The 24,255-nt window shown below is 35.6% G+C and overlaps 1 protein-coding gene across 2 annotated transcripts in view; it reads right to left on the bottom strand.

The window, feature by feature from the left end:
• Gabrg2 (gamma-aminobutyric acid type A receptor subunit gamma2) overlaps positions 1-24,050 on the bottom strand; it is an 84,589-nt gene extending 60,539 nt beyond the window's left edge. Inside the window, exon 1 of one of the 2 annotated variants that reach the window (XM_075941306.1) lies at positions 23,412-24,050. In XM_075941306.1, coding sequence (XP_075797421.1) covers positions 23,412-23,515 — 104 coding nt within the window. In that variant the 5' untranslated portion in view covers positions 23,516-24,050. The remainder of the gene's footprint in view (positions 1-23,411) is intronic. The other variant, XM_075941305.1, reaches the window with a different exon arrangement.
• Positions 24,051-24,255: the final 205 nt, after the last annotated feature.

Raw genomic sequence — 24,255 nt, 5'->3', positions numbered from 1 at the left:
ACAGGTAAATCTGGTTTATCTTCTATATTAATTCTCACTTTATTGCCTGGAAAAATTTACTCAGACTTAGAAAACCACAAGTTTTAATCTTTAAGCATGGGGGATTATCCATACTCATATTACACTGTATACTTATTTAGCATCTAGGTCCATAATTATTATGGCGAGGTGACCATTGCTAGGTTTAACAGAATGGAGCCAAATGTGTAACTAAAGCATGAATCCATGGAGCAGTTTCAAGGCATTTACCTAACATTACTTCAGAAGAACTAAAAACAGATGCTTTCCAGGAGGAAAAATAATGAGCCCCTATATTATAAATAAACGAGGTTTAGTTTCTCCACAGCTCTCCCAGCTGAAATCTAAATTAAAGGGGATGATGCATGATCTGGGATCATTTCCAGATTTGTCTAAAAAAATAAATAAGAGGAAAAAATCTTCCCTCATTCATGGCAGGCTGTTTCACTTGGTCTTTAGAGGTAGGACGTCTGTGTTTACAGGGGCTTTGTAAGGATGACAGTGTCTGAACAACAAATGTTGAACTGTGGGCACGCCTGCCTACAAACAGACGGATCATGATTTAAGACAATCTATCTACTATGGTTGGCTTGAAAGCACACAAACTTGAAAACCTGAATTCAGGAACCAGTCAGCATCCCCTGGGGAGGATTTAGAGTTATTATTTTTTGTAGTATCTTAAAAATACCTTATAGAGGAAAAGAAATGCAATCAAAATTGTTCTTAAGTTAATTGATCATAATTTTTAAAATTCACTTGAATGAAAACATCAGAGGAGTTGCGTCCACAAACCTTCATTCTTCTCATTTCTGGAAAACTTACAGAGGTTGTCACAGGTCATCTGGCCAAGAGTTCTGGATTGATAGTCTAAAGATTCTCAGGGGATTTTCTAGGAAGCTAAACTCTAAGATCCATCTATAGTCATAAGTCAGACTCTTTAAAGAAATTTCCAGTCATACATCTGTCATCCACATTCAGAGGGTCTAGTTTGGGCCTATGTTTGTTCTTTCCCTGTCTGTTTAGAGTTGGTGAGCTTCCATTAGCTCAGGTAAACTGTGTCAGTGGGTATCCCTATCACTATCATGGTCTTGATCTCCTTGATCATATTCTCATTCCTCCCACTCTTCAACTGAACTTTGGGAGCTCAGCCCAGTGCTCCACTGCAGGTCTCTGCCTCTGTTTCCATCAGGTAGTGGATGAAAGTTTTATGGAAACATTTCGGATAATCATCAACCTGACTACATCACAAGGCCAATTCAGGCACCCTCTCCTCTATTGCTTAGGGTCTTAGCTGGGGTTATCTCTGTAGACTCCTGAAAATTTCTCTAATGTCAGGTTTCTTGCAAGTCCCATAATGGCTCCCTCAATCAAAATATCCCTACTGATTGTATTGGCTTTTGGGGAACACATTTTATTTGGATGGATACCTTGCTCAGCCTAGATATAGTAGGGAGGGCCTTGGACCTTTGCCAAAGCAATGTGCCTTACCCTCTCTGAGGAGTGGATAGGGGATAAGGTAGGGAGGAAAGGTGGAGGGAATGGGAGGAGGGGAGGGAGTGGGAACTGGAAATGGTATGTAAAATGAAAAAAAAAGATAGTTTGTTTTCTTATTAAAAAATAAAATAATAAAAAGCCGAATAGGATATTTTAGATAAATTCATGTTCCCAGTCTGCCTTAGTCATTTGAATCTCTGCGTTGTAAATCATAGTATTTATTTTGTTTCTGTCTTTACACATTAACATGTGGTCCTAACTAAGCCATAACTATAAACATTAACTCTTCTTCATACTGATAATGAGCTATTTAGGAAAAGGCAGGGCTTGAAAGAAAAAAAGTACAATTACATAAACGATTAAAATTCTTAATTTTAGTACATATGTGGGTTGTTTGGAAAAATTAACTAGTATTTATTAAGTTTATATTTTCATCTATGTCATATTCTAATAGATTTACTAAAGCTCCAGGTTAAATAAGAGACTCTTTATTACACACTTCCATCATAAAAAAGAAAACAGTTGGACAAATTAAAAAGCCTCTCTTGCTTCATTTAGATGTCTATAAATCCATTGAGACTCACTTCCTCAAAATACAATCTATATTTCTATTTCCCTAACATAGGTAAGATAGTTGAATAAAATAATAAAAAAACAACATTTATTTTTATGCTTGAAATACTTTTAAAAGGCCAGTGTGGTTTAAAAATCAGTTGCACTACTGCTATGTTGGTACTGGTTGCAAGTTCCTTTTGCAGGCACAATGATTCACATGAACAGTATTTTACATGTCACTATCTCTCCCTCAGGTCATATATATCAGAGAATTGCTACCTTTGAATCATTTCTATTAACAAATTCTTATACACTGGCGGTTTTGCTCTCTTAATTTTATCTTCAGGGATGGAGAACTATCTGAGCCATGCACTAGCACATCTGGCTTTATGCAGGCTCTTGAGATCTGAATTGAAAAATTAACTGATCCACTGAGCTATCTTGTTAGCCTAAGAATAAATGCCAGTGGTTCTCCAACTGTTTAATGCTCTGACCCTTTAATACAGTTCTTCATGCTCTGGGGACCCCAAGACATAAAATTATTTTCTCTTTTTTTTCTTTTCTTTTCCTTTTTTTTTTTTTTTGATTTTCTAGACAGGGTTTCTCTGTAGCTTTTTGGTTCCTGGAACTAGCTCTTCTAGACCAGGCTGGCCTCAAACTCACAGAGATCCGCCTGCCTCTGCCTCCCGAGTGCTGGGATTAAAGGCGTGAGCCACCACCGCCCGGCTATAAAATTATTTTCATTGTTACTTTGTAACTGCAACTTTGCTACCGTTACAAATGGTAACATATCTGTGCTTTTCCAAAATCTTAGATGACCTCTATGGAAGGGTATTTCAACGCCCAAAGTGGTTGTGACCCAAAGGTTGAGAATTGCTGCTCTATGTGTAGTCATCAAAGAGACAACCAAAACATTATGTACATTGAATGACGATTCCAGTTCATTTTCCTTTGGGGAATAAATGAGTTTGTAACTGAGACCATTGAATAATAAGGCACCTTATTAAGTTAATAACAGTCAAATTTCGTAAGCTTGACATTGTAGACAACAATGATTTCATAATCCATACTGAGGAATAACAGCAAAGCTTGCAGTGAAAGGTATTGGATGTGATCAGCTGCCCCATTTGGAGTTGGGTTCGGAAAGCTACACACTCACAGAAGCAATACAGCACTATGATCCCGCTCCTTCCAAAGGCTGTATCTGGAAAGGGAGGATTTCTAGAAGGCTCGTGAGAAGGTAGAATAGATGTATGTAGATACTGGCGCATGTGAGGGATCGGGAGAATCATTACAGTACAGTGCCATCTGGGACTCCATCCTGCTTTCTAGACTGAGAGTTCTGAAGGATATCTTGTTTTCTGACAGTGGTAATTATGATTGTAGAGTCTTCGGTAACTTTTACATGTCTCCCTTTCCTGGAAGAATGTATGTAACTGACATACTGAGTAACATCTAAGGAGTCCAGTGAATGGGTATTAATTGTGCATGCATGCAGATAATTCTGAGAGCAGATTGCCTAGCTTGGAATGACTTTTTTAGCTCACAAATAGTTCATTTTGTTCAAATAGGTTTATATCTGTTAATAAGTGTAACACTTTGACTGAATCAAATATCAGACATATATTCCAGTGCATAAAATGCAAAAATATTTATTAACAATCCATCACAAATTATGTTTCATTAGCTGAAATTAATCTTGACTACTGCTGTCAGAATCTCCAAATTAGCTTGGAAAACAGGAACATAAATACTTATGACAGGTAGGGTGGACTTCAAGGTGTGTTGACACAATTTTTAAAATGAGAATTAAAAAACAAAAATACAAAAACCACAACAACAAAAAACCCCACAGGTTCAGACTGAGCATGATTGTTGAAGCTTGTATTCCCAGAACTCAGGAATCCATACAGGATGATTCCATGAGTGTGAATCCAGTCCAGACTTTGTAAGAATTCTAGACAATGTAGCTTACATAATGAAAACTTGTTTCAAAAAATAAAAACAATAACAACACAAAATCAGACCCTTTCTGTTTGTCTCTTCTTACTGTCTTGGATACTGTCAAAACAAACACTTGCTTTGATAATTTTGTCACTAGTCACTGACATCTCTTCATTTTCCTGCTTTCTTGTTTAAATTCATCAGAGAGATTAACATTTACAAAATTTGCTTTAAAAAGAGAGAATACTTCTTTCCAAAGCTCATAGAAAGTATCAAGGAGAAGGACGTACTGAAAGTCAGCATCTTTAGCTAGACGGTGAATTATGCCTTAGACTTTTAGTTTGATTATTTACCCTCAATAAAATTATGGTTAGAATTAGCTTCCCACAAAGAGTGTCCTTCACTGATATAAAAAGATTGAAATGCACTAGGTGATGAAGCAAAACATGAAGGCAACTTCAATACTTGCTTAGAGCAGAGTTTCTGCAGAGAAAAAGCAATCAGGTTGTATTCTAGAATTACTGCCATGAGCCATTTTCTTTGGGACAGCCTTCTTGTCATGGTTTGTTATTATTTCACTTTAACATTTCTCAAAAGTTTTGTGATGTCATGGAATGACTTTTGCTTTCATACACCTCTAGAAAGAAAATACTTTGTTATTAACTGTCTGTCATGGGCATCTGTATATTCTATAATACTGTTTACCAATCTTCTAAAAGACACGCGCAATGACATTCTTAGACCCATTACTGTGTTGATCAATAGAAATGAGTGTAACTCAAATGGACAGCAGAACTGGTAGATAAAATATGGCATCTTCATGCAATCAATGCTCAGTCTCAATGAAGTTAACAAACTGTACTTAAATGCAACAAAATAAATCTGAAAAATAAATATCTAAACAAAACATGCAACACATAGAAACATATACATGAAAATGTGATATGCATTTTAATGTCAGGATAAAGTCACTCTGGCGATAAAGTGAGGACGGCAGTTAATTGGGAGCAAGGGAGAGAAGACAAAGACTGATAAATAGGTGAAGACGTTTCCGGAGTTTGTGATGATATTTTCTTTCCAGAGTTGCTTGATAAAGACATATTTTTATATCATTGTGCAATACTCCATCTATCTCTATTGACATCTTGTTCTTATTTACATTTTATTTCACAAAACAAAGACAGCTTAAAGTATCCCAATTTAACCAACAAAGTTAGACATAAGAAAATTAGACTCCTCAGTAGCATCTTTCAAAGTCATCTAAGTCCTTGGTATTTGCTAAGATTTCCAATTAATATTATTATTAAAACATTGAATGGATCAATAAGAGCAATTGATGTTTGTAAAACTAGTAAAAAAATCATGTTAATTTCCTATTAAGGTTTTTTATAAATAATTAAGGCTAATGTGTAATTGAACTGCCTTTGTTACACTCTATTGTCTGTAAGCCAGTAATATCATGAACTACCAACCACTCCTGTATGTGGATATGCAAAGGAAGTACATGGTTCTAGATACCAACAACACAAAATTAAGGCCACAAGCAACAAAGTTTTGACCATGATACTCATAAGACAGAAATAGAGTGTTAGTATTAAATATAATTATAAAAAAATGTCAGTATATAATTAGGCATGGTTTTACTTAACCATTTATTTATAAAAAAACATCAATGTTCTTGGTTAGAAAACTGATAACAATACTCTTTTCTTTCTTTTTTTTTTCTGTCCTGGGTAGGAGAAGCATGGCATCTGCCTGATTCTGCTTTCTTCCTCCCAGAATTTTTGATAATTGTACTGGGGATCAAACCTAAGGTGTTCTGCAAGCTAAGCAAGAATTCTACCAGTTTAGCAGTAGTACATCCTCAGATTCTGCATGACTTGTTCTCTCCTCGCTGGAAATCAGAGGTCAGTTTTCACAATTGAATTAATACAAGACATAAAATCTAATGAAGATGGGGGTGATTATATACACCATCAAGAATTGCCTCAAGGAAGAAATAATGTAAATTTCATTATATATGCTAACTATGGCATCCAGGACGACATAATGCCACTCCCTCCACAATCAATGTCCAAACAGAATCTAGACGGTTCCTATTTAATCCTGCATGTTAAAATTATTTGGAAGTCTTTATAAAAATACAAATGCTGAAAAAAACCTTAATTATGTCTTAACTGATCAAAGGAAGTCAAAATCTGGGTTTTCAAATGATTTTGAGATGTGGGATAATTAAGAGTTATTGAAGAAACAAGGCAGAAGATTTTGGATACACTTTCTTAAACATTTTAAACTTCTTTTTCACGTTTCAGCTTTGGAGTAAATAATCATTTGGGAATTTCTGTTATGCAACTCAAAGTACATTGACAATAAGAAAAAAAAGCATTGTCTTTAATATTTGTGTCCTATTAAGACAGTCTTTATTTGACCTGAATCTTTGAAGTCATTCTGAGGGAACAACTTGAAATTTCACAGAGACATAATATTAAAGGACATTAAACAACATATTTTGAAAGTTTTACAGTTTTAAATTACTTTCTTCATATCTAATCACATTTGGTAAAACTCTCAGTTGCCTGTAATTGGTATTCAACCCTATTTGTTAGTTTGCTAATCTACTTTTTAAAAGAGCAATAACAAAATCAACTTGTCTGATAGACAAAAGTCATGTAATAAAAGCTTAGTAACATTGTTCTGGTTTTATTGCAATTACTTTGTAGCTGTCATCTATTATGAAAAGTGAGACTAATTTTCTAGTTTTTAATATTTTTAAATGAATTTATCGAGATTATAAAATTATACTGAATCACTGGTTTCATACTTTTTATAAAGTATTCGGTAAGTAACAGGAGCAGAGATGTGGTTCAGTGGTTCTGAGGACATAGTACTCTCCCAGAATACCTGACTCAGGTTCCAACACCCATATCAACCAGTTCACAACCCTAAACCTCTGGTGTTCAGGCCAGCTGTTCTCTATACCCACATGAAAATACACACACACACACACACACACACACACACACACACACACTTTAATTAAGATAAAATAAACCTAAAGTATCAAAATACATATTCAATATATAAATTACTACATGTCACTTAGTTGTGAAATCTAGGAAAAGTGACTGAATTTTGAAAATGATGCTTTATAGATTTAAATCTTCTAGTCCTTTAGTTAATCAGCTTGTATTTAAGACTCATGCAGAAGATGCAGCTGTAGTTAGACAGAAGGAAGTGTTAAATGCAATGCTGGTCTCAAACACCTCTTATCTATTTGTGGAGACAAATACTTGAGCAAGTAGAGAAAGGCAACACTTAACATGAAAGACAACCCTAAAGCTTTCGCTGAGCAAGACGATGACTAATCTGTCTCCCAGCACATCCAACTTGACATTGAGGTTACATCTACTGAAACACTTCTCTCTTCACCTTTAAAATCTTAATGTTTTCTGGGAAAATGAGCGTTTTCATCCAGAACACAAACTACTTTAAGAAGCTGATAAAACATTTGTTTCTTTTTCTACCAAGAATAGAATTAAAATAAAAATGAGATCATTCATATACATATGCACAAATTTCATTTGTTTATAAGACAGCAAGAGATGGACAAGATGATCTCTGTGTTTTTCCAGGCTATCTGTGAGTGAAAGCCAAGACTTTCCCAGGTTCTGTGAAATCTGAAGGGCACTAAAGTGTATGGAAAAGAAGGTCTGCATGTAATTTCATAAAATATGTCCAGATACATTGTTAAATGTAAAATTTTGTAGTGTTTTTTTTTTCTTTTTTTCTGAGATTTAAATATGCGTTTAGTTAATGGCTACTAAAATGTTGAAATTTTTATGTGGTTTGTGTTTCACAAGTTTAGACGACTTTCCAAGAATCATATTTGTCCTTAAATTTGGAGCTTCAGTAATGAATATTTTATTACTGAAATAGTACTTGGTTTTTTTAAAAATTTGTTAGACAGTTTTAGTATTTATTTTTGGAATATTGATAGCACATAACAGTCCCTAGTACTTCTGTATGCAGGTTAATTTCTGCAGTGTCAACGAAGAACCCTGCTGTCAACAAGAACAAGAGAGAACTTGTATGAGCTAAGTCTGAATGACAACATCCTGAGTGGACAATTTTCCCAATAGCCTGTTCTAATGTGGAAATGGTTTTGTGGAGTTTAAGTTTCAGCATATTTTAAGTCACCATGTTGATTTTATTGGCAAATACAAATTTATAAGAAAAAAGAGTGTCTACATTTCATAGATTAATAAATTGATATTTTTATATGTCATAATATTAGAGAAATCAAGTTATTGTGAATTACTATTGCTGTATAGTTAAAACAAAAGACAGCTGTAAATCAGGGCATTTGAAAACACTTTGGTGGGACTATCACGTGAGCAGATGGCAACAAAGCAGGAGAATCTCTGTTGTTTGCTTTAGGGTCTTTGTGATGACATCCTCAGCTTTGGGGTTTGTGGAAGCTATAATGGCCTGTTGAACCAAGACTCTCCAAGTTTTTTAACTTCACAGTCAAAAGGCGGTGGTCATCGAGTGACTATTATGGGGCATAAAACAGCCTAAGAAAAATTTTAATCTGGATTTGCAAAACTGTAACATGTTCTAATCATAAAATTTTATTCAGTCTTCAGTGAAGCTGAATCTTACTTTTGCTACCTCCAGTTCCACCAATACATTTTACAGCTAAGAAATTAAAACATATTTGCTAATCCTTTCCATGACAATACCCTAGAACATTTAAATCAATCAACTAATAAATATTTTAATTTGTATAAGAGGAATTGTTTGTCATTTTTAAATGCTACCATTTTAGCACCACAAAACTAAAACTGTATAAACAGATCAGTTAATTATACAAAGATAATTTTATAGCTGTTATAAATGAATTGTGTTTGAAATAACCGGACTACTATAAAAAATAAGAAGTGATTCTTGGCCTTGTTTGGATATAAGGACAGATGAGATTTCTGAGCAAGAAGGAGGCCAATAGTTTATGTTAATTTTCGTTATTGAACAATTGTTTGTGCACAACAGAATTCAAAATTCTCTAGAGGATGTCCATGTGTCTTCTTTAAGAATGACACTGATGTCCAGAATTGTTCTCACCAATTCAAAATCTTTACGTAAGCTACAGTTTCAATTCAGACTACTGCTGTAAGGCTGGGAATTAGGAAGTAGCTTCCTGCTTCCCAAACCCTTTCTTATAGCTGTTCTACCTTTGGTTACAGTATGTCAAACATCTGGTTTTAGTTTAGTGCTAAAATTATGTCAAAATCCTATTCTCATAAGATCTTTTATTATTCTAAATCATTCTATTCATAAGTATAGTGCTTTTTAAAATCCCCTAATTAAGCCGGGCGGTGGTGGCGCACGCCTTTAATCCCAGCACTCTGGAGGCAGAGGCAGACAGATGTCTGTGAGTTCGAGGCCAGCCTGGTCTACAAGAGCTAGCTCCAGGACAGGAACCAAAAGCTACGTAGAAACCTTGTCTTGAAAATCCAAAAAAATAAAAAATAAAATCCCCTAATTGTTTCAACTTCACTTAATTAAAAAAGAAATCACTATGACTTATTCATTGACCAGAATGGTTTCTCCCCACCACCTATGAAAAATAATTTTTTTTTCATTTAAAAAGGGTTCGTGTGTGTGTGTGTGTGTGTGTGTGTGTGTGTGTGTTGCTAAGGATAAGATTGGAACAATTAAGTACTAGAAATGCAGTAAATACTTATTAAAGATAGAGAAGTCAGGACATGTAGTGATGGGATGGATTGATCCACTTGAATTTGTTTTCATTCCACTATCAACAGAGCACTCCAGAACTCATAAAGTTAATACCAAGTTCATAAAATCATGACACATATTTGGCTATGCTAGCCCAGGGTAACATGAGGAATCTTGGGGATTTGGTTGTTTGAAAAATGATTGAGCAGAAAATATTTCCTAGCTGTAGAACTTCCTTGGGTCAGGAGAAATAGTGAAACAGGATTGTACATAAGTATGCCATTGGTTATAAGTAAAGTTATAAAGGCAGGTCTATAATGTTACCAGGTGTAATATGTAACTATATTTTAAAGGTATGTTTTTATTATAATATAAATGCCATAAGACCAAGTGATTAACTTGTTTAGCTATCTTTAGTGTTTTCATTGTGCGAGGAATAGAGCAGTTAAGTCATCTTGAAAGTAAATCGTAAGTCAGAGTATCCTATTTTAGCTCCCCAGAATAAGTATGGACCATTTATTTCCAACTTACGTCTTTAATGCACTTGAAATTTTTTGATGTACTTTATTGAGACTTACCCATCTGCTAAGAGTTTGTTTGGAAAATTACTTAATATCAGTAGTCAAAGAGAATGAATTGATTGATGAGCTCTCACTTTTTGTGCATCTGCAAGGGTGTCTTGGATGCTTGTTCACCAGAGAAATTATGCAAGGAAAAGTGGGGACAACAATGAGTTTTAGAAAGAACTGTTCTTTTGAATCTGTAAAACTGTTATGATCTTCTTGCCATAGAAGCATCTGGAAAACCTCCAAAAACCATAGTGAGTATTTTGAGAAATGTTTGAATGCTTGCATATCTGTGTTTTAACCACATTATTAATCTTATTTTCTATTTATTAAATTCTATGAATGGTGTGTGTGTGTGTGTATGTGTGTGTGTGTGTGTGTGTGTGTGTGTGTAGACTTGCAGTATGTATAACTGGTGAGTTGTACTTCATTCTACATTATTGGCACTTTATTAACTCATCTTCAAATTTATAATTAGTTTTGTAAATATTATTCTACTTAAGATCTCTCTTTTAAGCTATGAAATAAGAAAGAAGTGTGTGAACAGCTCTAAAAATCTGAGGTAACTATTTCATGAAAATTTCATGTTAGAGATAGCTAGTCTCAAAGAAATTGGGAAATAGATAGTAAACTCTGATACAGAGAATGTAGAGAAAATAGAAAATGAACCTAGTGTTTAAAGACATCTAATTAACTCAGTGTGTCATACGAAAATATTCTGCCAAGCAGGGGAACGTTCTCATTAGAAATATACCCTGCAAATCTCTGTTTTTCAGTCCTATAGGCCTGTGAGAAGAAAATTTCCATTCATGGAAAAAAGAGAGCATCTTCAACAAAGTGTGCTGGCATAACTGGATGTCAACCTGTAGAAGAATGAAAATAGATCCATATCTATCACCATGCTCAAAACTCAAGTCCAAATGGATTAAAGACCTCAAGTGATCTTTACACTTGAGGTCTGGACACTCTGAACCAGATAGAAGAGAAAGTGGGAAGTACTCTACAACACATGGGCACAGGAGACCACTTCCTACGTATAACCCCAGCAGCACAGATATTAAGGGCAACATTGAATAAATGGGACCTCCTGAAACTGAGAAGCTTCTGTAAAGCAATGGACACTGTCACTAAGACAAAAAGGCAACCCACTGACTGGGAGAAGATCTTCACCAACCCCGCAACTGACAAAGGTCTAATTTCCAAATATATAAAGAACTCAAGAAACTAGACTGTAAAACACTAATCAAGCCAATTATAAAATGGGGCACTGATCTGAACAGAGAATTCTCAACAGAAGAAGTTCAAATGGCCAAAAGACACTTAAGGTCATGCTCAACTTCCTTAGCAATCAGGGAAATGCAAATCAAGACAACTTTAAGATACCATCTTACACCTGCCAGAATGGCTAAAATCAAAAACACCAATGATAGCCTATGCTGGAGAGGTTGTGGAGAAAGGGGTACACTCATCCATTGCTGGTGGGAATGCAAACTTGTGCAACTACTCTGGAAAGCAGTGTGGCGGTTTCTCAGGAAATTTGGGATCAACCTACCCCTGGACCAAGCAATACCACTCTTGGGAATATACCCAAGAGATGGATGGAGATAGAGACAGAGACCCACACTGGAGCACTGGACTGAGCTCCCAAGGTCCCAATGAGGAGCAGAAGGAGGGAGAACATGAGCAAAGAAGTCGGGACCACGAGGGGTCCACCCACCCACTGAGACAGTGGAGCTGATCTACTGGGAGCTCACCAAAGCCAGCTGGACTATTACCAAAAAAAGATGGGATAAAACTGAACTCTCTGATCATGACGAACAATGAGGGCTGATGAGACGCCAAGGACAATGGCACGCAGTTTTGATCCTACGCAATCTGCTGGCTTGGTGGGAGCCTAGCCAGTTTGGATGTTCACCTTCCTAGATATGGACGGAGGGGGGAGGACCTAGGACTTACCACAGGGCAGGGAACCCTGACTGCTCTTTGGACTGGAGAGGGAGGGGGAGAGGAGTGGGGGGAAGGGGAGAGGGGTGGGAGGAGGGGGAGAAGAGTGGGAGGAGGGGGAGGGAAAGGGGAGGCTGGGAGGAGGTGGAAATTTGTTTTTTTTTCCTTTATTCTTTTATCAATAAAAAAAAAAAAAGAGATGCCCTATCATACAACAAAAGTATATGCTCAACTATGTTCATAGCAGCATTGTTTGTAATAACCAGAACCTGGAAACAACCTAGATGCCCTTTAACGGAAGAATGGATGAAGAAAGTATGGAATATATACATATTAGAGTACTACTCAGCAGTAAAAAACAATGACTTCTTGAATTTTGCATGCAAATGGACGGAAATAGAAAACACTATCCTGAGTGAGGTAAGCCAGACCCACAAAGAGAAACATGGAATGTACTCACTCATATTTGGTTTCTAGCCATAAATAAAGGACATTGAGCCTATAATTCGTGAACCTAGAAAAGCTAAATAAGAAGGTGAACCCAAAGAAAGACATAAATTTATCCTTCTGGAGATTAACTTTCATCCTGCAATGAAGGCAGACAGAGACAGAGACCTCACATCAGAACACCGGACTGAAATCCCAAGGTCCAAACTAGGAGCAGAAGGAGAGAGAACACGAGCAAGGAACACAGGACCGCGAGGGGTGCACCCACATACTGAGACACTGGGGATGATCTATCGGGAACTCAACAAGGCCTGCTGGACTGGGTCTGAAAAAGCATGGTATAAAACGGACTCGCCGAACATAGCTGACAATGAGGACTGCTGAGAAGTCAAGAACAATGACACTGGATTTTGATCCTACTGCACGTACTGGCTTTGTGGGAACCTAGGCAGTTTGGATGCTCACCTTACTAGACCTAGATAGAGGTGGGAGGTCCTTGGACTTCCCACAAGGCAGGGAACCTGGACTGCTCTTAGGGCTGATGAGGGAGGGGGACTTGATTGGGGGAGGGGGAGGATTATGGGAGGCGGTGGAGGGGAGGAGGCAGAAATCTTTAATAAATAAATAATAAAAATAAAGCAGAAAAAAATAAAATTAAAAAAAAGAAAATTTCCATTCATAATATTTTAACAGTAGTCTAGGATACTTTTTTTTACAGCAGTTTGAACACACTAAGACAACCACTTTCCTTTGACCACAGCCACAATGTTAGAGTTGGCTTGTGTTACTTATAGCATAAGTTATAAATGATGGTGCATAATTTTGAGAGCTTAGAAACAGATATATCTTTGCATTTGGGTAATGGTAGAACCCTGTTATGATTATAACCTCATGAGAGACTCTGAGCTATAGCTGCCCAGCTAAACTTGTCATAGCTGTGTTTTAATCTGAGAAGAATGTATTTATTTTATACTGCTGCCTTTTGGAATAATTGGAAAATGATGCATTCTATAGTTGTGAAATTTGAAGTAACTTTCACTGTTATGAACTTGAAAACTCTTCTACTAATTAATTAATAATATCATACCATAGCTATTTTGCACCTAAAAACTTTCATCCATGGAAATTAAAGCATAGTCTCAAAAACACATAAAAGAATGCAATGTCAGTATTGTCCCATTAACTTCAACCTAACACACCATGGAAATAATTAGGTATATTAAAATTCAACAACAAAAAGCAACACCATTGGATCCCCTAACATCATGTTGACCAATAAAATAAGCATCAAAGAAAATACATAGACAGTTAATTTCACTAATACTAATTTCACAAGTAGGAAAAAACTTATGTCTGCATGAATCAGAAGAAATGCTATCAAGAAAAACTCATCCAGCTATTCATTAAATCTTACACGAATTACCTATTAGAATAGGTTGTTATTGAGAAAAACTAGTTTGGAGGCTATTTCTTCTGTGTCATGTGTGAGTTAGTAAAGAGCAAACATGGTATCAGAAAGATATTTTTGGTGCTGATGCTGTAACCTAGGTGACATGGTTTCCTACCTATGATCAGATCTATGAGGCATACAGAAGTTGAAGTGATAGTCATGATCACAAATTGCAAAATATCACCTTGCATTTTTATCTTTCCCAATACTCTACAACCATTAAATAATGTATCATGACAAAAAGAGCTTTGACTGTCAAGATAAGCAAACAAGGTTTGTTTGTCCTCAATAATAAATTCAATAATTTTGTTTAGCAAATGAATGTCAGTAGTTTGTTACCAACTACTGGAAAATAAATGCCTGTTTAGTTTTATATGAGGGAAGAGTCCCCTAAAGTGATACATATACATATATATATATATATATATATATTCCTATAATTTTTGTCCATATCATTTTAGTCTCTGGTTCACAGAAACAACACACTTAAAATGAATAGTGCAGGCATTCTAGAAATTACAGTCTTTCCCCAAGTTTTCTTACCTCATTCTAGGTAAGAAAATGGATGAGAAATTTAGAAAACAAAGTAATTAGAAATTTAAAAAAATGCATTCTCACAAAATTTAGATTTAAACAGAGGGAGACAGAATATTGCCTTGGCATACAAACTGGCATTTAAGAAAGAATAAAGACTAGGGAATAGACATTGCCCCCGCAGTAGCAAGAGAGGTAATAGGTACATGTGTATTTACCAGTCACTACAGAAAGTGACTTGCCAAAGAGAAATTAAATAAGGTGACTGAGTCTCACTATGTAAGAAATGACTAGCTATAAATGAGTGTGTGACCTAATATATCTTAGTAGCTTGTACTCTTAAGACACGTCACAGCCTAGCATGTATAGCTTAAGAGTTGTTTTGTCGTTTTTCATTTTCTCTTGGCTTGTAGCCACATTTGATGGATTTCGAAGTTTAGAAGAAAGAGAATATGGAAAGGATCAAAGTTTTTTCCTTCCATTACCTTATTAAATTGTTATCGGGCTTGTGGAGGGCAAATAGCTTCATTAAAATGATCTTTCCAGAGATAGAAAGTAAAAAAAATGATTTTAAATTTTTTCATTATCAATTGTCAAATAAAGGGATAACATCTTAAATTTGTATTTCTTTGGCTATGTCTGTGCACTACAAATGATTCCACCCTTGAAGCACAGCATTAATTAATTAATTGTTTTTGGACAGGAAATTTGAAGATAATTGGTTATGTGGCAGTTAATTCATTAACATAACTATTAGAATCATTTTTAACAAAATAGTATTTTTATAAAAACTAAAAAAGAATAAAATAAGGTAAAAACTGTCAAGGAATTAAAAACTCTTATCTGTACTTTTATGTGACACATCTCATTTTGCACTTAAAATATGAATGCCTCCATCCTTGTTGTTTTGGCTCTGTTGTATTCAAACTATCTTACTTTAATATTTCTGGAGTCGACTGCAGAATACAGATGGTCATGGTATCTTTTATGACTGTATTTGTCCATTTATATTGAATTAACAAAGACTCAGAAAAGATAAATCAGTAAAAAGTAATAGAAAAATACATATCCACTGTCAATTATCTAACCATAAGACCTTGTTTTATATTTATATATATACATCATATTATGTTGCATATATATAATTACAAGCATTATATAATAAATATGTTAATATCACTTACACCTGACTTGTTTATACAAAATAGTGTATGGAGAGGGCTACCAACTTCCTATTCTATATAGGAAGTTGTTGAAGTAGAAGTATGTAAATAGACCACAGTGTGACTTTTATCACCGCCCTTTGTATTTGTGTGTATGTGTATATGTTATAAATAATTCTTTTCTAAACACTACCAGAAAAGCTTAGGACATTTCAAAAAAATGTAGATGTCTTCAAAAATAAATATCATTAATATATAAATTTTTTATACATATAAAAGATCACTCCAGAATTATACTGAAAACTGTGAAGAATAAGAAAAGAAAATAGCATCAGTTTGTTAAAACTGCAACTAGCTGTTTGCTGATGAATCTTTGATGTTTATGAACCTCTGTCCCATTCTTTCTTTAACAACACTAAAACCCCAACCTGTTTTTTTTTTTTTACAGCATCATGTAGCTCTCATCTAACACATAGCATTTGTCTAGTAAAAGCTTAATCGTTATTTGTATACCTTTCTGGTCATAACCTGTACCCACATGCATTGTATTGAAACTCTATGAGAACAGATCTTTGTGGTTCTGCTACTCTGTAATTCCACACTCAGTCAACACAGCAAATCTAATTCCAAAATATACCTTTTTAAATATAAAAAATGTTTATTGATTTATACTTCTCTTCCTTTTGTTTTTGAGATAAGGTCTCTGCTTAGCCTAGACTGTCCTGAAATTTACTTTGTAAACCAGGCTGGCCTTGAACTCTGGGAGCTCCTTCTGCTTCTGCCTACTGGGTGTTGGTATTAAAGACGTGTACCACTACATCTTGTAGTAATTAGGATGGTGGGGCTGTGTCCCCAATACCCCAGCTGCCTGCCCGGCTATTTTATGCCCCGAAATAATTACACGGACACTGTATTCTTTTAATCACTGCTTGGCCCTTAGCTCTAGCCCTTACTGGCTAATTCTGATATCCCAATCAACCCATCTCTAACAATCTGTAAGCGCCGGTCTTACTGGGAAGATTCTAGTTCAGAGCTTCATTGCGTGTGTCTGCCCAGGAGCCTGGAGCTTCATAGTGTGCGTCTTCCCTGGAGCAGGTAGCATGGCGTCTCTCCTGCGTCTGCTCCGGAGAGGAGAGCTGTCGAGTCTGACCTCACTTCCTCTTCCTCCCAGCGTTCTATTCTGTTTACTCCACCCACCTAAGGGTGGGCCTATCCAATGGGCCTAGCAGTTTCTTTATTGCTTAACCAATGAAATCAACAGATTGATATATGACACTCCCACATCAACATCTGACTCATCTATACCACATTTTGTGTGAAGAGTATTCACCACCCATGTATTTCAAGTACATTTGCAAAAGAAACTTATAAAAGAGACTGATAACTACCAAACAACACATAAGACCATCTATCACTTATTTTTCCACACCACAAATATATATTAAATATTGACATGGCATATTTAGTTTTTTTGAGATATTTTACCATAAAATTGAATGAATAAATTGCAGAATCTACTGCCCTACTACATACGCTTGTTTCTGTAGCTGAACTTTTATTCATGGTAAGGTTTATTACTATAAAGAATCTTTGCTTTTAAAAACATCCCTTGTTTTGCCCACTGCTATGCTATTTTCTGTTCTTTTGGTTTTCTTTATGAATGGGTGGAGAGTGTAATGTCAGTACTACGTATTTACCCTTCACATGGTACTTTATCTACGCACAGCTGAACAATGATCTTATAATAATATAGAATTATTACCATATTTATGCTCTTGTAATATAATACTACAAGGATTAATATGATTTGGAGTTAAGTTTTCTTTTTACCCTAAGCCACTAATATGTAACTTAAAAGGGGCTTTTACATTTTCTTTTAAAGGACGTTTAATATCCAGTATAAAGTACACATGAAAAAGGAACAACTCTCCCCCCCACCCCCCCAGGGAAGCAAAATGAAGAGGCCTCTTGCAATTCACAACAACCTGTGTGGTTTCTAACACTAAGAATTATACTTATCCAGTGTTTTGTGTATGCTAGGAATACAACAACAGGAATCTCGGTCTTTCCTGAAGCTGATATTCAAGAATTCCTAGGTCCGTTAATCAACTTGGTTCTCAGTTATGACAGTTCTTTGATGAAAAAAGTGTTATCCTCATCATCTAACAAGTCTATTGAGGGTATAAGAACACTAATAAAAGCATTACAGTAAAAACTAAAAACTATAATTAATACTTAGAAACAGAAACTTCTTTTTTTTACTCCAGAAATAAAAGCATCATTGCCTTGATATTAGGAGGCCCCATAGCACAGCTAATTAAGTAAGCTCTAGCATGATGCAGGTAATTAACAGTGTCATCCTTTAGTATATACATATTTGAAAAATTAAGTTTCTTGACACTGATAAAGCCATGTTATTTCTGCTTCAATATTCAGTATTATTAACTCAATTTCATCTTTTCATCTTTTGCTTTTCTAAGAACTTTGTAAAATAATTAATGAAAACTACTGAGCTATAAACTACTGAAGATTTTCCTGTGAATTTTCTTGACAGATAGTAAAGACTTTTAAACACTGATGGCATTCCATGGTAGGTTCTGGATAGTCAAAGAATTGCATATTGAACTATTTCTTTCTTACACATACATAATAATATGGGAAATTTATTTCCCAAATACAATTCTAATTTTGAATTAAGCCCTTGCATTTAGTATGTTCTTAAATGTAGAAAGCCATTGAATAGCAAGATGTGTCTAAGTATGTCTGTCCAGAGAGTACAATGTGATAGCTTTTAATAGTGATATAATTGGTAAGTACTAAGATCTCAAGGAATCTTCAGAAAGAAATAGATTAAATATTTTAATTTATCCAATAGACATTTGGAGCTAAGATATCTTTTCTAGAATCTGTTATACCTGATATAGTATAGTTGGGCTTTATTGAAATGGCATGTGTTTGTGATTTTTCAAAAACAATTTTACCAAATTGATTACAGAACACTGATTAAAAGTTCTAATTAAGCAGTCTGGAAGTTCAACCAGAATGGGTGTCAAGACACCCACGATTTCAATTTGCATAGATATTCTGTGATTTGTGGTTGTTGTTGTTGCTTGTTTCAGGTCGATGTCAAGAGAAGGAGTCATCTGATTGAGGATGTGGCTCAATTACATTGAGTGCTTAGCACATCCATGTTCTGTAAACAACCCTCAGCAGGATGCATGCTGTGCAGAATTAGAGGAAAGTAAGGCATATTCTAAATCAACCATAAATAAATGTACTTTCAAATCAACTTTGACCTATGTGTAGATACAGTGAACTATACATTTTTGTGCCAATTATATCTAATCTTCACTGTGGCATGGTGACACTCTCTTTATCACCCAGGCTTGACAGAGTAGGAAACAGAATCTTAGACAGATTAGGTGGTTGGCTTAAAGAAAACAGATAATCAGAAGTAACAATATGAGATTTTTTTTTGTGCATACATATGACAAAATATCTGTGCTTAATGCTAAGTATACATGTATCATGTACAAAGTAAGTGCTTAAGCATGTGTGCACATATAGCATGACTGGTTTTATTTTAAATCAGTCACTAATTACCTCTGGTATTTTGGTTTTAACTTACTTACCCTCTGTTCTTGTAAGTATGGCAGTTTGTCAAGATCACTTGTGAGTTATTTACATTGTGATTAAAATTTTAAATATCCATGTTCAACAAACTGAGATGCTATAATCAAAAAGAAATCATGGGCCTGGTAGGACAATGTGAACAACAAGAATGATGTCACTGCAGTCAATCTTGACTTCCTTCCTACTTGACTAGAACTTATAAAATTTCTAAACAAATTTTTACCATTAACTTAAATTTTGGTGAATTATTTTAAACTAAATATAAAATGAATCTAAAATACCAGAAAAGTATATATGGATTCCATTAAATGAAAGTTTAACTGGTGCCGAGCACAGTCTATAATTCAACCTGTAGCTCAGCGTGAACAACCCAAAGTGAAACAAAACAGAAAACAGGTTCAAAATCCCAGGCTGCTATCCAGGTATTTGGTGTACAGTGTGGTGGGGGAAAGGATTCTTGGAAATTCTGAGTAATACATACAGCCTCTGTTTTTACCCTTTCACGTAGGTGCTCAAAGAAGACTAACTAGGATCCTATGTCAGAACCAAAGCAATTGTGTGTGCTTATGAAAAACAAAGGTAGTTTTCTTGAAAAAAAATAAGGGAAAGCACTTGTAAAGATGTAGAGTAACAAGCTTGCTGATGAAGATTAACTTTGTAAACAAGTTGGTTATATTGAAAAACGAGAGCATTTCTTTTATGTTTATGCTGATGGTCTGCAAAAGTGAAACTCAGTATAAAACGTAATTACGGCATTAAAAAATTCAAAACTCTTAGTATTTTATCTGAAACATACTTTATCCAGAAAAGCTAAGAACACAAAATAAATATAGGCATTAAAATGACACACAATAAATATGTATGTACCTATTTGTATGTGACAAAAACTAATTGAAAAGAACCCATAAGTTTGACATAGAGCAAGAGAGGAATATGGGATATTTAATTGTGTTATAATCTCTAAAATAAATAAAGTAAAACTATTAAAACTTTTATTTAAATGAAAAATTGAAATGGTCAAAAATTCAATCCACTATGTTTCTGCTCAACTAATTTTTAAAAAATAACTGTCAGTCTAAACATAGTATAAGATAATTTTTGCCAATCAAAATAAAATGTCCCTCTTTGTATACCAATTTCCTACTATTCCCAATAATTTCTGCTATATTTTAAAATTTACTAATTTTTAAAACTTTGTGGCAGGATGAATTTATATTAAAATAATTTACAAAATTTTTAAATTTGTTTTAAAACATACTTGTCAACATATGCTGTTGTGGTATATAGAATTTGTGCATATACCAACATAGACATTTAAGTAGGTTGTATGTCAAAATTTTTCAAAAAATTTACACATGAAATAAATATAGTAACATCCTTTACAGTTTTAATTTTTGATTTATGGGCATACTTGATTAATATACAACTAGGTAACTAATGGATAAGAAATTGATTTCCTATGCCAAGATGAATAAAAATTGTAGGAAACACATTATTTATGAATATTAACTAGGGCAATAAATAAACTTTTCTAAATAGACAGACAACAGGCCTATTTTTCTTAAGGAACTCTGAGAACTTGTTAAAATTAACATTCTTAGACTTCACGCAGACCTCATGACTCAGAATCATCCAGTGTGTGGTTGAGGAATTTCCATTTTCGTCAGTTCCCAAGTGATTCTCACAAGTTGTAAACAAGATACAAGGCAGTGGAGCAAATTTCAAGTTTATGAAATTCTCACTTGAAGGAGAGGTATGAGCTTTCAACATACTTGCTCTGATGATTTGATTTATGATTTATTTTGCTTTTATGTTGGGATGACCAACTGAGTTTGGTCATTTAATAGGAAGAAAAGCTCATTTGAAGTGTTATAGATTAAAAATGTATGTTAAAGTTTCTTCTCCTACAATGTTCATCCCCTTTCACTTACTATTATTGTTTATGACATAGAATCTGAGGATTCCATTATTTTTTATAAGAAATTTTTTGTATCCCACACTTTTGCAACAGCTTTGGAGAGCAAATCTTCTACTTTCTCCATCCATACTCAGGAATTTAGATAGATCATCTAAAGGACTGCATCACATGAAACTCTGACCACATTCACTGCACGAAACTGCAATGGCTACTTGCTTTATCATCACTCCGAGGATACAAAAATATATCTATCAGAGCATTTTTATAACACATAAATCTTAAATGCTATCATGCCATAAAAAGTAAAATAGAATAATTTGGAGGCAAAATACATAAGAATATACTCAGGCAGTTATTACAAATTGTTTACTAAAATGAATGGAAATAAGAAGGAATGATACATTTCCCCATGTCTGATCTAAATTTTATTCCACAGGTTTCATGGTTTGTAGAAGTACAAGAAGAAATGCCCTATTTATGAGCACTCTGATTCCCAAAACAAAGTTTACAAACTTACATAAAATATGTAACAGGAAAGTGTGTGGTGGTTTTGAATAGAAAAAAATATTTTAATGATTCTACTATATTCTGTGACATATAATACTGTTTTCCGATAAATGTTGCTTTCCTCTTCTGAGACTCTTTTTCAATTTGTGTGTTTTAATGAAACGGTCTATCTAAACTCAATGTTTATTGTAGTTAAACACTTAGTTTATATCTATTACAACAGCTATATTAACTTCCAAGAAAACTTTGGCATAGTGTCTTGATATCTTCCACAGATTTGTGTCTTTATTGGAGTTTGGAGATGACACAGCCATAGAAATATTTCTTACAATACTTGATTTTAAAATGGAAATACAGAAGAGCATACTATGAAAGAGTGGACTTCTAGCCTGCTGTAGGTTCTTATTGGAAACTGTAATGTGGTGAGAGCTATATCCATGAATAGAAGCATAGGCACCGTGCCTGTGTGTGTGTGTGTGTGTGGGGGGGGATTCTACTCTCATAGGCTTAATTCAAGAGAAGTTCTAAATAATCTAGAGAAACCCATTTCAGGGAGCACTCATGCTCAGGAATTTTATGGATCCTCCTCCCCCTTTATTTTTGCAGGAAGACTGTGAAGCACTCATGCATGCTTCACGATTTTGGCATTGCATTCACTTGGTTGAGCATGTTTTCAAGACTGCAGCCAGGCCAGCTCTGTTCCAGATAAATTCCCTAAACATTCATTGAACTATATTCACTACCTTATGTTCAGTGGCCCCTGTACCATCTGATGGTGGGAGCAGCAATAACTCGTGCAAGGTCCCCAGACTCCTGTGCTGTGCCTTGGCCCACTGGCCTTCTGACTATGTGGATGTCCTTTGAAGATTTAGAGATACTGATACTGTATGTGGGCTGGGAAGCCTCTTTACATCGGGCCCTAAGCTGGACCGCTGTCCTTGGTGCTGAATCGTGTTTGCCCATCTGGAAATTAGCTGCCGGGTCAATGGGGCTGGATAGAAAACCTGGCTGACTGAATACTCAGGTACAGGACCAAAGAAGACTGAGTGTAGAATAGAAAACGCGCTGCCCCCGCCCCCAATACTCCTTCACACAGACCACGCTAGTGTTCTCCAGGACCCCATTTATAATTTTCTCCTCCAGACCCCCACCCAAATGCCTTCAATATGGCCTCAAATGCTGGCGTGTGCAAGCACAGCCCACTTCATATCAGATTGCAGCAAATTCAAACGCTATTCCCAGAACACAGAGTCTATGAGGTGAGCTATAGCGCTCAGAAACACGACACAAACAAATAAAACCTAGTTCATTAACAGATAAACCAATATGTCCTTCCTCTCTCATCCGTCTCTCTCCCACCCCATATATTCACTCTTCCCTAAATTATAAAGCCTAAATGCCAAAAGAGTGTCTCAAATCTGGGTGGTCTCCCTGCTTCCACAACCCTATCTCTCCCCCACATCTCTCTAGAGCCAAACAACATTGAAAACGGCCCATCTTACCCCGGGTAGAGCGATAGCAGGAGCAGAATCCACAGCGTCATTTTCTGTGAAAATACAGGAGAGTAGACTGTGCTTCCAATGCTCCATGTATTTGGCGAACTCATCGCTTTTTTTTTCCTCTCGCCTCTGGGTTGCAGAAGAATCCCTCCCCTTTGTATTATTATTATGCTGATGATTTGATGCTGGCTCCCCCCACCTGCCTCTAGTAGGTCCCGTCACTCAGGAAATGTATTGCTACCAGCTTCAAAAATTAATATTCAGGGGGCAGAAATAAAGATCAGTACAAACGCTCGCAGATACCATCAAAGCGTCAGCTCGGGCAGCAGCTTCCAAGTCTGAGAGGATAATATAATTGAGGTGGGGGGGGAGGGGGGATGGTACAGGCAGAGATGCACACGGAGGCAAATGAGAGAAACAGAAAGGCGCTCACTTTCATGCCCTGTGCGCTCCCATGAACTCCCAGGGGTTTGTCCTTTTAGATTTGTTTATGTATTTGCTCTCTGTTCTTTTCTTTCTTTTTAAATGGGGCTGTGCTCTGTTTGCGTGGTTCTACTGTGTTTCTGTTTAAAAGAAATAGAAAGGGGAATCACTAGAGGCTCTGCGTGATTAACTCCTGCAGACTAACTGTGAGGTCAAAGTGGAAGAAATGCAAGGCTGCAGCAGGCATTAACACAGGCGTGATTTCCTGCCAGCACTTTTTAACCCTTTCCTGTACCAACATACTAGGATTTCCATTCATGGGAGTTAAAAAAAAAAGAAAGAAAAGAAAAAAAGAAAGAGATGCTTCAGTATGCCTAGAAACAGAATCACTAGAGAGGGTTTGTTTTGGCCAGATTTGAGAACA

This window comes from Microtus pennsylvanicus, chromosome 11 (genome assembly GCF_037038515.1).
Source record: "Microtus pennsylvanicus isolate mMicPen1 chromosome 11, mMicPen1.hap1, whole genome shotgun sequence".
Taxonomy (NCBI): Eukaryota; Metazoa; Chordata; class Mammalia; order Rodentia; family Cricetidae; genus Microtus; species Microtus pennsylvanicus.
Note: the sequence above shows the minus strand (reverse complement) of the source record. Positions and strands in the feature narration are given on the sequence as shown.